This window comes from Prunus persica, chromosome G7 (genome assembly GCF_000346465.2).
Source record: "Prunus persica cultivar Lovell chromosome G7, Prunus_persica_NCBIv2, whole genome shotgun sequence".
Lineage (NCBI taxonomy): Eukaryota > Viridiplantae > Streptophyta > Magnoliopsida > Rosales > Rosaceae > Prunus > Prunus persica.
Genome location: NC_034015.1, coordinates 8002531 through 8021540, shown reverse-complemented (window position 1 = coordinate 8021540; position 19010 = coordinate 8002531). Strand labels below are relative to the sequence as shown.

General features: G+C 36.8%; 4 protein-coding genes across 4 annotated transcripts; 2 read left to right on the top strand and 2 right to left on the bottom strand.

The window, feature by feature from the left end:
* LOC109950441 (threonine dehydratase biosynthetic, chloroplastic-like) lies at positions 1123–1816 on the bottom strand. The gene is made up of 2 exons (XM_020569110.1): positions 1540–1816; positions 1123–1430 (listed from the first exon to the last, which is right to left on the bottom strand). The coding sequence occupies exons 1-2, from the start codon at positions 1684–1686 to the stop codon at positions 1146–1148; spliced, it is 432 nt and encodes a 143-aa protein (XP_020424699.1). The 5' UTR covers positions 1687–1816; the 3' UTR covers positions 1123–1145.
* On the top strand, positions 4264–6314 carry LOC18769720. The gene is made up of 4 exons (XM_020567715.1): positions 4264–4381; positions 4889–4987; positions 5078–5673; positions 5765–6314. The coding sequence occupies exons 2-4, from the start codon at positions 4930–4932 to the stop codon at positions 5972–5974; spliced, it is 864 nt and encodes a 287-aa protein (XP_020423304.1). The 5' UTR covers positions 4264–4381; positions 4889–4929; the 3' UTR covers positions 5975–6314.
* On the top strand, positions 7094–10145 carry LOC18769444 (mitochondrial fission 1 protein A). Its single transcript, XM_007202613.2, has 5 exons — positions 7094–7313; positions 7494–7632; positions 8860–8981; positions 9527–9590; positions 9677–10145. Exons 1-5 carry the CDS (start codon positions 7221–7223, stop codon positions 9757–9759), a joined length of 501 nt encoding a protein of 166 aa, XP_007202675.1. The 5' UTR covers positions 7094–7220; the 3' UTR covers positions 9760–10145.
* LOC18771452 (AUGMIN subunit 1) lies at positions 11152–13862 on the bottom strand. The gene is made up of 6 exons (XM_007202312.2): positions 13513–13862; positions 13240–13372; positions 12841–12975; positions 12632–12755; positions 11600–11737; positions 11152–11515 (listed from the first exon to the last, which is right to left on the bottom strand). The coding sequence occupies exons 1-6, from the start codon at positions 13769–13771 to the stop codon at positions 11408–11410; spliced, it is 897 nt and encodes a 298-aa protein (XP_007202374.1). The 5' UTR covers positions 13772–13862; the 3' UTR covers positions 11152–11407.

Genomic DNA, 19010 nt, shown 5'->3' with positions numbered 1-19010 from the left:
TTTGTAAAAGCCTTTAGAGGTCCCTAGGCGTATGTTTGCAGAGTTAATCCCTCGTGTAGATAGTTTCGATTGTATCACATAATCTGACCAAGCTCTCTAGGATAGTGGATCTCCTCATCCTAGCAATCTCATCCACCTGGTCTACAGATGCACCAAACGCAAGCATCCGTAAAGAAGCTGTAAGTTTTTGCTCCGGAAAACGACCCAAAACCCTAGTACATCATACTTCTGAACGAAGTATGCGTCATAATTGCAAACATTATGTATGATTTTATTGAACAGTTAGTGTTGCATTCTATATCGCCCTCGAAAATCAAAACTAGAGTACAACAAATTTGGGATAAAGTAATTGTCCAATAGATTCTTACCCCTAGACTGCCTACGTCTGTTCACGTTTCGGCCACAGCCGGGTTGTGAACCACGGTCTTGTTGGCTTGATTGATTAAGCATACCCATTACCATGGCAACTTGATCATCATTTGATTCCCACTCCCTTTTTTCTTCAGCTCGTTTGTGTATTCTTTCTTCATTTTCTCACTCGGCCCTCTCCAACAACCTCCTCGTGTAAGACATTGAAAGTAGAATGTGTTTTGTAAAATCTAAAAAATGAAAGGATAGAGAGGATATGGATGATTGCTGTGAGTTAGGTTGTGGTTTTATAGAGGGATTTAGAAGATAGAGATGACACATGGCGCAATTGTAGCAACTGAAAATCTTATCCGAAATATTATATGTGAATTTTATAATAAATATAGACATGTGGCAATCGAAAATCTTATCCAAAAATTTTATTCAAAAATCTTGTCCGAAAATTTTATCCGAAATATGAGATGTGAATTTTATAATAAATATTGACACCTGGCAACCAAAAATCTTATCCAAATTAATCGTTTAAGTATAAAAAAATAAAATTAATTTAAAGTGAATAGCAATTGCCCTTTGTCGTGGCAATAGGTTGGAAACCTAACTTGCCTTTTGTAAGAGCTGGCACTATTCACATGAATAGTAACTTGCCTCCTCTTGCCCTTTGCCATGACAAATGGGTAGAAATGTTCTTAACATAGTATAGAAAATGCACTAGTGCTCTTTATTAATTACTGTAGATGTCCCTGAACGTGACCCCCATTTGCAATTGGGTCCGTGAACTAATTTTTAAGGCAATGACATCCTTTAACTGGACAAATAGTTGCAATTGGGTCATACCATCCAACTCTGTCAATTTGTCCATCAAAATGAGGGGTAAAAGTGTCATTTTGAGTTTGAAGAAAAAAACTGAAAAAAGTGAAGAAGAAAAAAAAATCTTGGTGATCAAAAGGAGGTATGAAGCTCCTTCCCTCCTCTTGAGCCCGCTTCTTAGCATAAGTTTGAGCCTCATCATATGAATCCTCTATAAGAACAACCGTGACGCCCAATCTCTCAACAGATTTCCACTGCAAACAAGCAATACAAAATTCCACAACATTCAATAAGCCAAACCCACAAATTAGAATTGTGAAATTAAGCTCCAAAATGAAAAAAGAAAAAGAAAAAAAAGTGTACCTTAATTTCTGGTGTGGTTACAGGCATTGCAATCACAGCACTGCAATTCAACTTCTTAGCAGCCAAGGCAACTCCTTGGGCATGGTTTCCAGCTGAGGAGCAAATAACCCCTTGATCCAGTTGCTCCCTTGGAAGCTTTGCCATCATGTTGTAAGCTCCCCGAAGCTTGAACGAGAAGACCTGCAAATTCAACAAAAAAGTTTCTGTCAAAAATCCCCAATTTTTCCAATCCAAATTATTCAATTGAACACTTGGAACAACACTTACAGGCTACAAGTCCTCTCTTTTCATCCAAACTCTCACTCCCAATCGCTCCGACACCTTTGTGGCCAATTCTAACGACGATTCGATGGCCACGTCATACACCTCCGACGACAGTATGTTCATCAAGTACTGCATGGCGTCGACAATTTTCCCGTTGTCGTTTCCATCGGTGGCAGTACGTCGAGTACGGCTTCGAGGAAGCCGGGCGAGTATTGGAGCGAATCGGCCGAGACTCGGTTGGGAGGCGGAGACGGCGTCGGTTAAGATCGAACGGGATGGATTGAATGATCATCACCACTTGTTTCGGAGGTGGGTATGAGGAAGGGAAGGTTGGGGAAGATGAGATGGGGGTGCCTTTTTCTGGGTTTGGTGCGACTGTTCTTGTTCTAGGTTTTATTTTTTTTGAATTTTTTGTTATTTTATTCTTTAAGATATATTTGTTCTTGTTATTATTTTTTGTGTTTTAAATTTACCTTTTCTCCAGCATAGTAAATAATTCTGGAAGAAGGAGCAGTTCATCCATGCTAACTGAAAGGACGCTTTTACCCCTAGTTTTGACAGATAAATTGACAAAATTGGACGGCAAGACCCAATTAGAACTATTTATCAAGTTAACGGATGTAATTGCCGAAAAAAAAGTTCACGGACCCAATTGCAAATGGGGACCAAGTTCAGGGACGTCTACAGTAATTAACCCTTTTTTTTAGCATTTCTAACAAAAAAAAATTTAATTGCCACTGAATTAATCAAATATAACGTATTAGACTTTGAATATGAGTAAATAGTTAATGTCAGTTATTTTATGTCAACTTGCATTATTTAATTACTTGACTATTTTAAACGGTTTGGACTTTTAATATTCTCAATTTGTACTAATACAACTATAGATAATACACATTTAATTATTAAAAAAAACATGCGTGAAACATCATACGCTTTCATCTTCTTCTCCCTATGGTTCTCCTATGCAAGAGGCACCAGTCAGCAGTTGGGAGGGTTGACTCTCACTTCGTCGCCATCAACGAAGTCCAAGTTTGTGAAATTGCAATTCCATGGGCTGGTAGGCACTGGCGGACCCATAAATTTTTTAGCGGAGGTGCAATATTGACTAAGTATGAAAAATGATTTTTCGGAATAATCATTTTCTTAAGATAATTTTTGGCGGCTTTTATTCCTTATACATCAAATAAGAAAACTTAATTTTATGGGATTTAGTATGAAATATATATTGACTTAATGAGCTATCATTTTTAGCCTAAATCGTATTTTGCACTAAAACCGAATTTTCATATTTTGATTTGGTGGGAATTTGATTTTCTAGTATTTTTATTTGAATTCAAATGAGGGGTACTTCCTTATTTACATTGTAAACTTAAGTAAATGGAGTAATATAAAAATAAATAAAAGTAAAAGGACAAAGACATTTACTTAAATGTTGAAAATGGAAATAAGGTAATTTGTACACCAGTTGAGCAAATAGGCAATTTGAAGCACCTACAATGATTTTTCCGGCGAGATAATGTGCAGCTGCACCTCCTTACGCTTTACTAGATCCGCCAATGCTGGTAGGGTTTGCATACCCAGTTGAAGGGAGAAGTCCCCAGGATAAAGGGAACACCACAAAGTCAATTCTACAATCAACGGATATTTCTCCACCTATCGAGGGGGATTTTAACAAGTATAAGTTCGGCTCTGACGTTCTCTCCTTTCAACAAGTCCGTTGTTTGTTGCTTTCATCAATTTTCTTCATTTTGATTTAAAGTTTTATACTTTCTTCATTTTCTCAGTTTTATGTTTGTTTATTTATATGCAAATTAATATACGACTTGTTTGTTGGGTTGGGTTGCTGTAGATGTCAGAGCAATTCAACCAGGATTTGACTCTTATCTGGTAAAATCTCAACTGGCCATTTCTATAATGCATTTGAGTTTACAGGAGGATGGCAAAAGGACGATGTCAACACAAAAACCATCAGAAAATAAGTTTTTTTTTTTTAATATATCAAAATGTGATTTTTTTTTTTTTTTCCATCAAGAAACATCTCAAGTTCTACAATTATGATAATGAGTTAGTTGATGTAATCTTGTCTTATATATTTTGGTAAAAATAAAAATAAAATAAAATTTTATCATATATATAAATTGGTGAAACTATTTATCCGAAACAACATCAAATACTTTATAATATTATGGATGACGGGCCACTACCCTAACCCACTTTTGCTTATCAATGTCTTTTTATATCAATTTAATCATAAAATCTTTGATCAATGGGTGGATAAATTATGAGTCGCTTAATATGACCTTTTTTTTTCAAGTCTGAACTAATTTATTTATTTTTAAAACAAGTTCAGATGTGAAAGATAAAGATAAAATGCCATTTTGGTAATTACGTGTTTTAAAAAAGGAGCTTAGTGTAAAGTCATATAAAGTAACCGTTGAAACACCATTCATCATCTATCGTTTCTTTTGAACTGAGCCAGACTAAGAACCAACTTTGCAGCATCTGACCAGTTTTAGAGAATTCGCGTTGTATTCCAAAGTCGCAAGATATTGATCGCTTACTTGAAACACTTTTGGTGAGTTTTCCCACATTCTTTAGAAATCTGTATGATTTAATCTAATTCGTTTATTAGGGTTTAGGTTTGAATTGTAATTTGGGAAATTACAATTCTTGAGAAATTTTTTTGAATTGTAATTTGAATTGTGGTTCTTAACCTTCTAAATTGTTTTGGATTTGATGTTCTTGTTTTTCAAATATTTGTACAGTAAAAACAAGAATTTGAATTTAAGATTCAGATGGTACCCATTAGAAATGATTGAAAATGATGGTGAATGGTGATGAGGGATACATATTAGTGATGCAAATAAATAATAATTTGGTGTTTTTTTTTCCCATTGCCATTTGAGGTTCGTAGTTTTATAAGATCTTGGATTCTGGATAGTATTTCTTTCACTTCAGTTTAAGTGTTCAATTAGTTTTAGAATTCTGGATATATATTTCTTTATCTAAGGCCACATCGTGTATGGAAGTTGGTGATGTGAAGGATTGTTTCAAGTGTGTTTATTTTCCTTTGTTTCTGCAGTTAGCAGAATATTAAATCGAAAGTGGGTACAGAAAACAACAATGGCATCACAAGTTGGTCGTGTGATTCACGATCAGAATCTTAATGTTCAATCTAATGGTACTTCTCAAGCCTACCAGTTATTTTCTTTTTCGCCTAAAATTCTTGTTGGGCTATTTTGGTGTATAACCCTTATAACATGTATCTCAGGTGCTTCTGTTGTGGGAAAGGCTGATACAGTTAAAACACAAGGGAAAGGGGGCCTTGGTGGAAGGAAAGCGCTCGGTGATTTATCCAATTCTGGGAAGCCTGCACTCAATCAGGTATCGAAAAAGCAGCATTCCAAGAATTTTGCCACAGGAGCTTCTATTGTGGGAAAGGGTGATGTTTTAAAAACACAAATGAGAGGGCTTGGTGGAAGGAAACCGCTTGGTGACATATCGAATTCGGGGAAGCCTGTTCTTTCCCAGGCATCAAAAAAGCAGTCTTCCAAGAATGTTCCTGTCGTTGAGGAAGCGACCAGCCTTCCTAAAATCATTCATGATGCAAGCACTGGGAAAGGTGTTTTTAAAGCCTCAGAGAAGGTGCAGACCCATAGCAGGAATACGCTATCTCACATTTCAAACTCAGTGAAACCAAACCTGCAGAAGAACCACAGCATGAAGCTAAAGGTTATGGCAGAAGAACCTCTTTGTCCTAGTGCTATTGCAGAGGAAGGGTTCTTACACAATCATCAAGAATGCATCAAAGCACAGAACAAGGCCATGGACTTGGATCAACTTCTGATGAATTTCAGTGAACTCAAGGCAAGTCTGCATTTCCTTTTTCTTCCTTTTCTGAAGTTATTTTGTCAGTTTGGATTTCCTAACAATGTGGTTTTTTCGTCTTTGTTTTCAGCCGGAGAGTCCCTTGAGGTGCAAGAATTTGGAAGAGATGTCTGAAAAGCTTGACTCTCCACCGCCTGTATTTGAATCACCAAAATACTACACTCCATATGAGAATTTTGATGAGCTCTCTGACAAGCTTGACTATCCACCAATTGACTATACTGATTTCCCTTGGATTTCAGAGGACTGTGATTTCAAGTTGATGTCTCCAAATCACTGATTCCCTTGAATTTCCAGACTCTGCTTTATCAGCATATGAAGTTCAAGGAGAATCAATGAATGTTTTGTAAATTTTGGTTGTTCCATCCATCCATCAACTTGAAATTGATATAGTCAGTCCTTTTAGAGGGTTTGGTTTATGTTAATTGTGTAGAACTCTGTTTGTAGCGTCACTTTGTTTCTGTTGGCTTTTTTGTTAACTGAGAATTTGAATGTACAGAATTGTGTTCCAAAACTCCATTGTAATGTACTGTAGAGTATGACTGTTTTGACTCTTTTGTTCAAATCACATACGGTGTCACATTATTGATTAATGAACTAATCTGTTTGATATTTTCGCATCCTAAGCCTTCTGCTTACATGAATTTTGAAATTGCTGTGTATTGTCATCTATATCTATATATATAAAGCAAAAGGCAGAAAATGGTAAAACATTCAAAATACCAGAAAATGCCCTGGTTAATGCAAACATTAAGAATTGAAATTATTAATTCACACTTTTTCATATTTAAAAAAAATTATAATTATAAGAAAAATTAGATAATGAATCCTATTTTTATGGAACACAACTACTCATTATCTTTTTTAATTCTAAAATAAATTTAAATTTTTTTTAAAAAAAGCCTCTCGCAAGCGCGAAAGCCCGTGCGAAGAGACTAGTTATATATAAAATTTCAATTAGATCCTTACAGTCCCGATCTCTTGGACCACAGGAGTCCAAGAGATTGTGGTCACCCACCGTTGGATATTAATCCAATGGTTCAAAAAAGTTTTTTTAAAATGAGTGCAAGAGTAAGTAAACCGTTGAATTTACACCCAACGGTGAGTGATCACAAATCTCTTGAACCCCTGTAGTCCAAGAGATCAGGACTGTAGATAGATCCTTATACATAATTAAAACATATATATTAAAATTGCTGATATATTTCCTAACAGCAAATAGTACTATAGGTAAACATCTAACAATTTATCCTTTTTGTATTAAAAAAAAAATAGTAACCGTTGACTTGATCTAACGGTGCTTGCTGTATCCATACTAATAAAGTATATTAGAATTTCCCTTACCATCACAATATCTGTTTAATTATAAATAAAATATAAAAAAGCCTACATTCAAAAGTCCCATTTTGGGTTTAAATGAAAAAGACATGAAAATATCCTCACAAACCTATAAATACCAAATCCAATCCCAAGAGAATCCCCCCTGAGAATTGAGACTCAATCATTTCATCATCCGCAATCACAAAATGGAACAGATGTTTGACAAATTTTTTGACTCCATCGCTAACCTTTTCGGCGGCGGAGATTCGATCCCCTGGTGCGACCGCGACGTCATCCACGTAAGTGCACACTACAAACCCCCCAATGCTCATTTTCTGTTTGTTTCCCGAGAAAATGAAGAACCCTGAAGGAAAAACGAAACAGAGATCTGGGTTCCTCTTTGTTCCGCCAATCCAATTTGGTTTGGTTTTTGTTTGCTTGAATTAAAGACACTTGAGTGTTTGTGAATTGTGGGTCAGGGGTGCGAGAAAGAAGTTGCAGAGGCCAACAAGGGTGACTCAGATGAGCTGAAGAGCGAAAGCATAATGAGGTTATCGTGGGCACTTGTCCACTCAAAGCAACCAGAAGATGTGCAGCGTGGAATTGCCATGCTTGAAGGTATTATCATTATTCTTATTAATATTTCTAAACATTCAATGCTGCAAGTGTTTTTATATGTCAGGTAGCATAAGCATATTGAACCATTGGTGTTGTCAATTCGTTACACTTCTTTTTACATTTCCCTAGCGTCTTGATTTTGATTCTGTACATGTCTTTTTCAATCATAGAATTCCTGATTATTTTCTTGGGTTATTCATGATTTCTTTAATTATGAGTTTTAAATTTAATTAATCTTCTCTAATTGCTCGTCATGGTTTTAGTTATACAAAAAAATTCTGTGTAAAATGTAGGCCAATTTGGTAGCACTTTTGTTTTTATTTATTTTTATTAAAGAAAGAGAGGGGAGAGGGAGCTGAAAAGGAGAAGAGAGATATCAAGGAGAAAGGAGGCTGAATTTATAAAATCTCACATCTCTAGTTTTTCTTCTATTTCTCCTTTTCTCTGTCTTCTAATATTAAAACAAACAAGAAAATAAACATAACATAATGTTGTTATTTTTATTTTCTTGTTTATTTTAATATAACATTATCAAATCAGCCGGCACTGATTCTTTATATTTTGCAATGGTTTGACAGCCTTTTTAGAATTTGTGTGCCCAAAGACATTCAATCAACTCTAAGTTAATGGAACAATCATTTCTGTTGCTCCTTTGTATGGGTTATAAGACACTGCAGGAATAGGAAAGACTATTATGAGGGCTCACACTGCCATGAATCTTCCCTCTTTTCACCCTATTGCTCCTCTGTACAACAGTAGTGATGGTGTTTGTACACTTTCATAATGCATGCCATCTTTTTTTCCTGATTCTCACCAACAAAATTATTCTCCCCAGAAATTCATTAGAGTATCATTTTCTACTTCATTCTTTCATAAGAATTTGGAACTAGGCCCTCCATGCCACAAGAAAATTTATAAATTACAAGACACTTAGCCCTTCTGGATTTCTAGTAATGATTACTTTCGCAAAAAAAAAAAAAAAGGTCATCAATCTTATGTTTAATTGGTTAGTCTTTTCCATATTAAAAAAGTTAAATTACTAAATACATTTTCTCTTGTATTGTGATTGTTTCTTGTTTTGCTTTTAACTGAAGAACTTGTTCTAGCTTGTCGCTAATGCTTGAGTTTCCAATATTAGATACTGGCAGTGTAGGTTTGCATTCTCTAGTGGTATCTATAACCTAAAATTGTTCATTTAAAAATACTGAAGAATATGATTTTGTACAGCTTCATTGGCCAACACTAGCTCCCCTTTGCATCAGAGAGAGAAACTTTACCTTCTGGCTGTTGGATACTACAGAACTGCTGAATATTCAAATAGTCGGCATCTTGTGGAGCAATGCTTAGAGGTTTGTTCTTATTTTTCGTTTCATTTGCACCTAATTTTCCAGCACCCTTTGGCGGCATTCATCTCTCTTTTCTGTGACATGTTCATGTGTCTCCTACATTTAGCATATGGTTGGCTGACCATCATTCAGTGAAAACCTGCCCCGAATAATACCATTTGTTTTCATAGGATCTGTCATTTAAATGTTCAACAACACTTGACTCTGCTATATAGGTGGTAAGTTTAAAATGTGTCATCCTTTTCTAAAATTTTGATTGCGTGCTGTGTGCTTGTGCATATATTGTATTAGCTGCTTTTCAGCATGGTGAAATTTACTTATAGTTAATTATCTAATTCTGTACTGTAACTATAATATCTGTGTGGACTTAACCTTTAGCTGCTCATCTATTGTAGTATTGCAGACTAGACTACTATCTATCCTCCTCTTCACTATACAAATGAGTTGCCTTCAGCCTGTTGCTATTTTAATTTCTACAATTCCTACCAATGATTTGTCCTAATATTGTTTTAAAATTATTTTTTTAACCTTTTTTCTTTGATTTGCAGATTGCTCCTGATTGGAGACAGGCTCTGACCCTTAAGAAGACTGTTGAGGATCGAATTGCTAAAGGTATTAGTAGTTTTCTTTTTCTTCTGCTTTTGCCTGCACTGTAGCACTAAAATCAAGGAATTGTGAACACATTGCTTGGAATGCAGATGGCTTAATTGGAATAGGCATTACTGCTAGTGCTGTTGGGCTTATAGCAGCTGGGATTGTAGCAGCGTTGGTTCGCAGGTGATGAGCACAAGCCAACAATGTTCATAATGACTGGCTATTACTTACAAGTTTCAATTTTCCCCTGAAAAAAGAAGGTTCCGAATAATCAGACTGAGAATAGCTCAAAACAAATTCTGCAGCTTGACTACTTTCTTTTCTGAAAAAAAAAAAAAAAAAAAAAGAGTTTTTAAATTTGATATTTTTTGTGCAAATGAATAGGTTTTTCCCTCATATTATGTTGTTAATCAGTTGATAATGCTTAGCTTACAAATATTCTGCCATTATTTTGGCATATGTACCTTGCAAATATGTATGGAAAAATTGTGATTTTATGTTATGTTGTATATGTTGCCTTGTTGCTACTGTTAAAAGGAAGTCTCATTCTATGTGATTTTATGTTATGTTGTATATGTTGCCTTGTTGCTTTTAAAAGGAAGTCTCAATACTCTTCAACAAATTCCACAGAAACCCAATGTCTTTTTTTTTTTTGGTTGGTTGTTTCGGGCATCCGAAACATTATTAACTGGAAAGAATTTGCTGGATATGGAAAGTACACTTTCTCTTATTAGTTCACATATTGCCACTATACTTAATCATATCTTTGGCTTGGTTTGTGTCCAACCCAAGTTCATGTGGGTTGAAAGGGGCCTAAAACAGTTTAGGTGATTAGGTATCCACAAGCAACTAGATTTTAACCATTTTACTCGAGCTAAATTAGGTTGGAAAATTTTAACCCATCCCAATAATTAGTTGGTCTCTGTTAAAACCAAGTATCTCCAACATTTCTCCCTTAATGATGCTAAGGAAAAATCGCATGGCAAAGGACTTCATTGGATTAATGGTATAAGGGGTTCGTTTCATTACATTTCTCCCTTTAATTCATCTTATTTCTATTTATTTCTAATGGGCCAACGATACTATCATAAAAAATAAAAAGAAACGTCCGAGAGGTCCTAGCTTTTATACAAACAGCCCTAGTCCTACAAGATCAACCAGCACACCATTAATACGAGGAGCTTCAATGCTCACACAATAGGCGGGCCTGATCAATTCATGCGAAGAGCAACAACTTGAATGCAAGTGTAATTAACAGGTTTTTACACATACTACCAATGTGCCATTGGGCTCGAATTGAGACATCTGGTCAAGGCTCTTTTTCATTGGGTATACCATTGGCTTAACAGGATTTTGATGAAGCTTAAACTTCAAATAATAAAAGGTGTAGAAATGATTGTCCACCTAAAGGATTGAAGGTAACAGATTTCCCTCCACAGAAAGAGAAAGCAGGACTCTTGCCACCAGAAAACATCACAAGGGTCATTGTAAAGTAAATCAAAATTTCCGTATTTTTATTAAGAAAACTCTATTAATAAAACCACAACGGCAGGGCTCTCGCCACCAGGATACAAGAAACTTCAAGGTTCTTACTTTTGAGAGCATATTAATAAAACTATATACAAGAAAGTTTTCCTTCAAATTTAACGCTATCTAAATAAAAATTTCATTGTTAACCGATCAAAAACAAAAGTAGCAAAAATAATGTGACCACAACTTGTGCAACAATCATCGGATCAACAAAGAAACATTGACCAGTTTACCAGTTGTCAAATAAAACAAAACTATATATATTTATACAGACGCAATCATACAACAATAAGTCTACTGGTGCATTACTTTGAAGTGGAAAGAGCTGTATGCAGTACATCTTCGAAATACTTTTCCGCAGCAGCATATTGCCTTTTCTTGTCCTCGATTGCTAAAGCAGCCAAAGCTTTATCCTGCACACGTACATATCCGATAAACCTAACAATATTTGTAGGACCTATACAAACTGTGATCAATTAACCAAAATAGGAAAGTACCGGAGGTAAATCTTGGTAGCTTCTCAAAGTATCAAGGACTGGCTTTGTCTTCTTCTCTAATTCCTTTCGTTCCTCAGCCAATCCAACCAAGACCCCATGGCTAATATCTGGGGTGTAACCCACACGGTTAAGGGTGTCCTGTCCAACAAGTTTACACAACAACTCTTTGTCAAATTAAACACAGAAATGTAGGCTCAGCATAACCAAACAATATGGCTGATAAAATACATTCCTGCGACTTCAGTACGGAATTTCAATAAACTAGCCAAAAGAGACTGATGAACAATTATCACTCATTTGATACAATCCACCGAGCAAAAAATTTGCTCTTTTCCTTATACAGGACACAAAATCATGGATTTCTTGCCACATTCTACCTATAGTGTGATATCCTTCCTCAAACTAAGGCAATCATCCAAGGGTTAGAATGCCTTGCTAAGCTGCGGCAGGTTAAAATCCCAAATTTCTTATCAATCATCACCATTCATAAAAAACAATTAAATTAAAATTAAAAAACCCCCCATCTTTCTTTATGATCAAGGCAATGCAGATGCCCATTATTTCAATACCCTGATTATTCCTGTGTTCCAGCATTGTTGGACATGGGCTTGCATTCAGAAACCAACCATTATCCAACTTTATGCAACTTGAGCTTAATCAAAATTTATTTCCACAATTACACAGTTGGTAATTTTATAAGATCTTGGAATACGTATCACAATCTATGCACCATTGAAATACTTTTCTTTGTCCAACTCCCAATCATATTCTCTCACCTCATGAACAATACAAATGGTGGTGGGGGGCATTCAGTTGTGTGTGTGTGTGTGTGTGTGTGTGTGTGTGTGTGTATTTAAACCACATCTGCAAAATGGTCCTAAAGTATAGAGCTTCATTTTAGATATATAACAGGTAATGCAATTTGGTCTATACAATTACTCATAGATACTGATGTTCAAGAAATCCACCCACACATTTAAACAGGAGGAAAGAGGAATTGGACTGACAAAAGCAAGAAAAGAAAATAAATACCTTAAAGCGGACAGTTTCTTGGTTGTATTGTTTCTCCTTACCAAGCATCAGCGCCAAGTTGTTCTTCCAATGCTCAATGTGTGCCTCGCATTGACCTGCATCATCTTCTAGTTGGGCAAGTGTTCTGCATAAGTTTGAAGACTCAACACATTCAACAAATTCATACCCTAACTTTTACAATTCTTGCAACATATCCAACAAGATCTTACCTTTTCAAATAAGTTAACCTGGAAATCGCCTTTCGAGTATAATCAAGAAGTATATTGGACTCTTTTTGCGCTTTAGCTCTTTTCTCCTCCACACCCGTCTTCCTCAAGGATATATCCCCCATCGCCACAAGAAAACTAAAACCCAGATTTCTTATGTCAGTCCAGTATTCAAACAACAATGTAAAACCCAAATCTCTTATGTCAGATCAGCATTCAAAATACAAAACAAAACCCAAATTTCGTATCTCAGTCCAGTATTCAAACAACAATGTAAAACCCACATTTCTTGTGTCATCTCAGTATTCAAATAACAATGTAAAATCCACATTTCTTATCACAGTGTGAGCTCAATGAGTCAGTATTCAAAGTAAAACTTAAAACCCAGAATTCAAAACGCACCTGCTTAGCTCAGTGTCTCTTATATTCAACAAATTGGCTACATTCGCTAAGACCTGAGCTGAAGACACCACGTTCGAAGCCAAACCCTCTTGTGCCAAACCAACACTCTCCAATATCTCTCCGATCCTCGCAGCTAATACCCACAAAGAAAAAATCAAAATTTTGTTTGAAAAAAGAGAAGATATATACAAAATATACAACATAAACAACACATATGGAGATACAAAGAGAACTTGAACAAGAGATTTTTTGCGTTGGGTTAAAAGGGGAGACCTTGGGCTCGGTATTCGGAGGCTTTGAGGCGGAAATCAGTGGCGAGGATCTTGGAAGCTTGAGTTTGGGCTTGGGAGAGAGTGGCAAGGTTGTGTAAATATGCCACCGATCGAGGGGTGTATTCGAAATCGGGCACTTCTTTTCCGGCTTGGGAGAACTCTTGAGTCAGCCATTGCTTTACCTCTCCGATTCGAGATGCGTCAGACCCGCCGCCGCCGCCGCTCTTCGACGTCGTTTCGTTTACCGTTGGATCGGTCATTGTGTGGAGGTGACCGCTGAGTCGACTCAGTGCACCGTTGGCTCCGTAGGTGGTTTTAGATTTTGATTTGAAATAAACTTAAAACTTTGACGCATGCTCCGACTTTAAGAGCAACTCCACCCCTTAGGGCAAAGTCTAAGGCAAGGGCAAGCAAGGGCTGACACTATTCACGTGAATAGTATCAGCCTTGTCATTTGTGGTTCCACCCACAAGGGCAAAGTCTAGGGCAATTACTATTTATTGTACTTTATTTCCTATTATTTTTATACTTTAAATCATTAATTTTGATAATCTTTTGTAATTAAATTTTCAGATAAGATTTTCGGATGTGAATCTCGGTTGCCACGTGTCTTATTCCAGATAAAATTTTCGGATATTCATTAATAAAAATTATAATCTCAGATTTCCGATAAAATTTTCACCGCCTAAAATTGTGCCGCGTGTCCCATGTCAGATAAGATTTTCAGATATTTTTTAAAAATTATAATCTCATATTTCAGATAAGATTTTCACCCTCTAAAATTGTGCCACGTGTCCCATGTCTGATAAGATTTTCAGATATTTTTTTACAAATAGTGATCTCAGATTTCAGGTAAGATTTTCACCCTCTAAAATTGTGCCACGTGTCATCTCTATCTTCTGAATCCCTCTATATAACTACACCATCAACACCACTCCTCTCACACCATCTCTGACATATTCCTTCATTTCTCAGATTTTACAATTTCCCATTATACTCTCAATGTCAAACTTCAGGAGGGTGTTGGAGAGGCAACAGAAAGAATGGGAAGAAATCCGGCGTAGACGTGAGGAAGAAGATCGGGACGCCGATGAAGAAGAGGAAGAAATGCTTGAAGTAGCGGCGGTGTGTATGATGAATCAATCAAGCCAACACCATCGTCGTCGTGCCCCGAATGTGGACAGACGCAGAGAGTTTCGGGGTAAGAATCTTTTGGAGGATTACTTTATCCCAAATTCGTTATATCCTGCTCATAAGTTTCGAGAGAGATATAGAATGCAGCCACATTTGTTCCAAAAAATCATGCATGATATTTGTAATTACGACACATACTTCATTCAAAAGCATGATGCTGTTGGAGTTTTGGGTCTTATCCCGGAGCAAAAACTTACAGCTGCTTTGCGGATGCTTGCTTATGGGGCATCTGCAGAGCAGGTGGATGAGATTGCAAGGATGGGAAAATCTACTATCCTAGAGTGCTTGGTGAGATTCTGATGCAGTGGAAAATTTGTACACGAGGGAGTACCTTCGCAAACCCACTCCGAGGAACCTGCAAAGGCTTCTACAAAAAGGCGAGGCTCGAGGTTTCCCAGGAATGATCGGAAGCATCGATTGCATGCATTGGCAGTGGAAGAATTGTCCTACTGCATGGCAAGGAGAGTATGGGAATCGGAAGGGCCAAAAAAGTATCATTTTGGAGGCCGTAGCTTCATTCGACACTTGGGTTTGGCATGCCTTTTTTGGGGTTGCCGGATCTCAGAATGACCTCAATGTCCTTGGTCAATCCCCGGTGTTCGATGAGGTATTGCGAGGTCATTCCTCTCAGGTCACATACCAAATCAACAATACCGTATACTCTGGTGCCTACTACCTTGCCGACGGAATTTATCCTAGGTGGACGACATTCGTGAAAACAATTCCGAATCCCCAATCCGAGAAGGAAAGAAGCTTTGCTTCCTTTCAAGAAGGTTACAGGAAAGACGTGGAAAGGTGTTTCGGTATCTTGCAAGCTCGTTGGACAATTATCAGGGGTGCTGCTCGGATGCTAGACGAGGAGGTGCTGAGGAGTATTATGATGACTTGCATCATCCTCCACAACATGATTGTGGAGGATGAGTATGACTACGATGCTCCAGAGGTGTTTGAACCCGATCCTATGAACACGACGTTGACAAGAATATATGAAAGGCCGATAAGACCAAATGGACTACCATTGGAGCCCGAACCGTTACTTCAGGATGGTCGATTCAACAACCCCATGATTGATCGTTATCAAGAAATGCAATCTTCATATGTTCACGAAAGACGTCAAGTTGACTTGATCGAGCACTTGTGGCAGATGAAAGGCAATCACAATGGATGAAGGCTAGATTTGTGCTTTGTTTGGACTTATGCTTTGTTTTTAATTATGCTTTGTTTTTGTGTGTTGTGTTTTGTGGAATTATTGCGAGGTCTTTTTTATTATTATGCTTTTATGTATGGTTTGTTTTGTGTGTTGTTTGCAATAAATGAAGGTTTGTTTTTAATTAATCTTTGTGAGGAATGCTCAAATGTTTTTAATAAGTAGTCCAATTATAGAATGCTTTTTTGATTGAATAAAAAAGAAACAATACGACAAATTAAAGGATAATACAACAATTTAAAAAAAATACAACAATTATAAAAAAATACAACAATATAATATAATGGTTTTCATCATTTAGCCAATCCGTATAGCTAGGTCCGTCGTCATGGAAAAGTTTTCTTCTCATCACATCCCTTCGTTTATGCTCCCAATAGGCCTTTGTTTCAGGAGACATATGGCTCGTATCCATGGCCATGATTTTCATCTCTCTTTCATCGTCGTCTTTTTCTTTTGCATGTTGCTTTTCAATTGCAAAGGCTTCCAATCGTGCCTTGTCCGCTTCATCTCTCCTCAAGTCTCTCTCCAATCTTAGAGAGTTGTTCTTAGCTATTTGCTCGAATATTTGAACACAATCAATGTTCGAAGTGGCCCCTCTCTTGGCCTTTGCCGCCTTTCTCCCAATAGGCCTCGGCGGACGTGGGAGTGGTGACTCCGTTTCCATTAGGGAGTCTAATAGCGAATCGGTTGACGGCGATTCGTGGAGCGGCGTCTCATGCAACACAACCGGGGGTGCGGTAGGAATAATTTTGAATCTGGAACAATCCTTGACAATTTCCCAACATTGGAAATGCACAAAACTTTTTTTCCCTTGCCCCGTGGCACCGAACCACATTTGTGCTTGTATGATCTATTCAAAATAAATAACTGGAAGTGCATTAAAAAAATATACAATGCAATAAATTATAAACTATTTTGAAATGCAAGAATAAAATTGATTATGTAAATAAATATAGACAAATTGAAAATGCAAAAACAAAAATAAAGATTATGCATGAAATTATAAACTATTTTGAAATGCAAGATTAAAATTGATTATGTAAATAAATAAAGCCAATTAGGAAATGCAAAAATAAAATAAACATTGTGCAACAAAAAAGAAATAGAATATGCAATAAAAAAAAGTTATCCCAAATTGATTAAAATGGCAATTAAAAATATTTTACCTCATCGGAAAGATTCGCACCGCTCCGAATGTTCTCCTTTGCTTTTGTCAAGGCATTTCTCCATTTCCCTAATTCTTTGTTTAGAATTTTCCATCTACTAGACAAAGCCATTTCGGTCCGAATGGAACCCGATCTTTGACAAAATTCTCCATGAATTTTGCTCCACATATGATGGAACTTCATCTCATTGCCCGTGATAGGGTCATGACTAACGTTCACCCAAGACTCGCACAACGCAATATCTTCCTGGGTTGACCACGAGCCTCCGATTTCAACAGAAGATGCCATTTGTTTATTTTCTACAAATGGAAAGTAGTACAAAAATGTGAGTGGATAGTAAAAAATATTGGAAGGAGAAGAGTTTGTATGGAATTGGTGTGGAAAGTGGAAAATATGAGTAGAGAGTAAAAAATATTGGAAGGAGATGAGTTTGTATGGAGATTTGGTGTGGAAAATGAATTATGTGAGTGGAGAGTAGAAAATATTGTATGGAGAAGAAATTGTATGAAGATTTGGTGTTGAAAGTAGATAAAATGGTTAGGTATTTATAGGGAAAAAATACATACATTTTTGGTATTTTTTTAAAAAAAATTTCAGAATTTTTTCGGATTTTTTTTAAATTTTTTTGGCCAAAAAAATGAGAACCGTAGGATTTCTGAAAAAAATCCAATCGGAGCCACCCGGTGCCGACACGTGGCATGTAACCGTTGGTGGTGACGTCGGCGCACTTCAGTCAAATTTTTTTACCGTTGGCGCATGTATTACACGCGCCAACGGTAAAAAAATTTGAATTTACTGCCCTGACGTCGTCGTGACGTCAGCACTGACGTCGTCGTGACGTCAGCTGAACTCGGGCTTGAGCCCAGTCGAATTTCGCCCTTGGGCCTGCCCGGACTCGTGGGACCCGCAGCTTGCCCGGGCTTCTTTCTCTGCGCTGGAGCTGGACTCGGGCTGGTTCTTGCCTTTTGCCTGGGCCAACCCTCAGCGATGGACCTGCTCTAACGGGAGCATTTCTTTACCACGTTAAACCATTTATATCATCACCACCCTACACGTGTTAATCAGCATAACTAATTATGATTTCACAAATATAAAGTAAACAGTTAACTATAATTATGTTCATAAATACGTATTAAATATTGAGAAGAATAGTAATAATACACCTTGAATTGCAAGAAAATAAATAAAACGGCGAGCAATAATATTTTCTATTTAAATAGATGTTTGGTTGTTCGACTGATATATGCAAGAAAATAATGGATGTTTGGTTGCATGTTCAATAAATTTGATCACAATAAATTACATGAGGATCTTTGAATGATGGTGGCTGAATCTTCTAAAACCACCATTGAAGAAATGATGATTGAGTCTCCAAATTCACCCTTGAGGACAAGGGTGTGACTTAAGGGGAGGGAATTGCCACATGTTGTTTATAATTGTCACATGTCTTTTTTAGTAAGTAATTTATCTCTTGATTGGAGTCTTGCCAAGTACATTGAGGCATCATGACTAATATGATTAAATTAATGAAGGACAATGGTATGGTGAGCAAAATTGTCATGTTATGATAAAATAATTCATTTTGGGTTAAAATTGTGATTTTAAACTGATGGTTTGAGGACTTATTAACATTAACCCAGAGGCTTTTCATGCAGGCCGCTCAAAACAGGCCGGCTGCAGCCGAAAGACCACACCTCCCATTTGCTTACATAAGCATTTTGTTGCAAAACTTTTATTTAAAGCTACACTTCCATTCAATTGCTGCCCAGAAATTTGGTAAACCATATTGCTCTTGCTCAGTTCAGTGCCTGATGTTTTAGTGTCCATGAGTGAAATCATTTAGGTTTTTTTTCACACGAATGGTCCGTGTATTATTCCAAACGCATCATTTTAGTCCTCATTCTTCAAATTCGATCAATGTCGTCACATTTG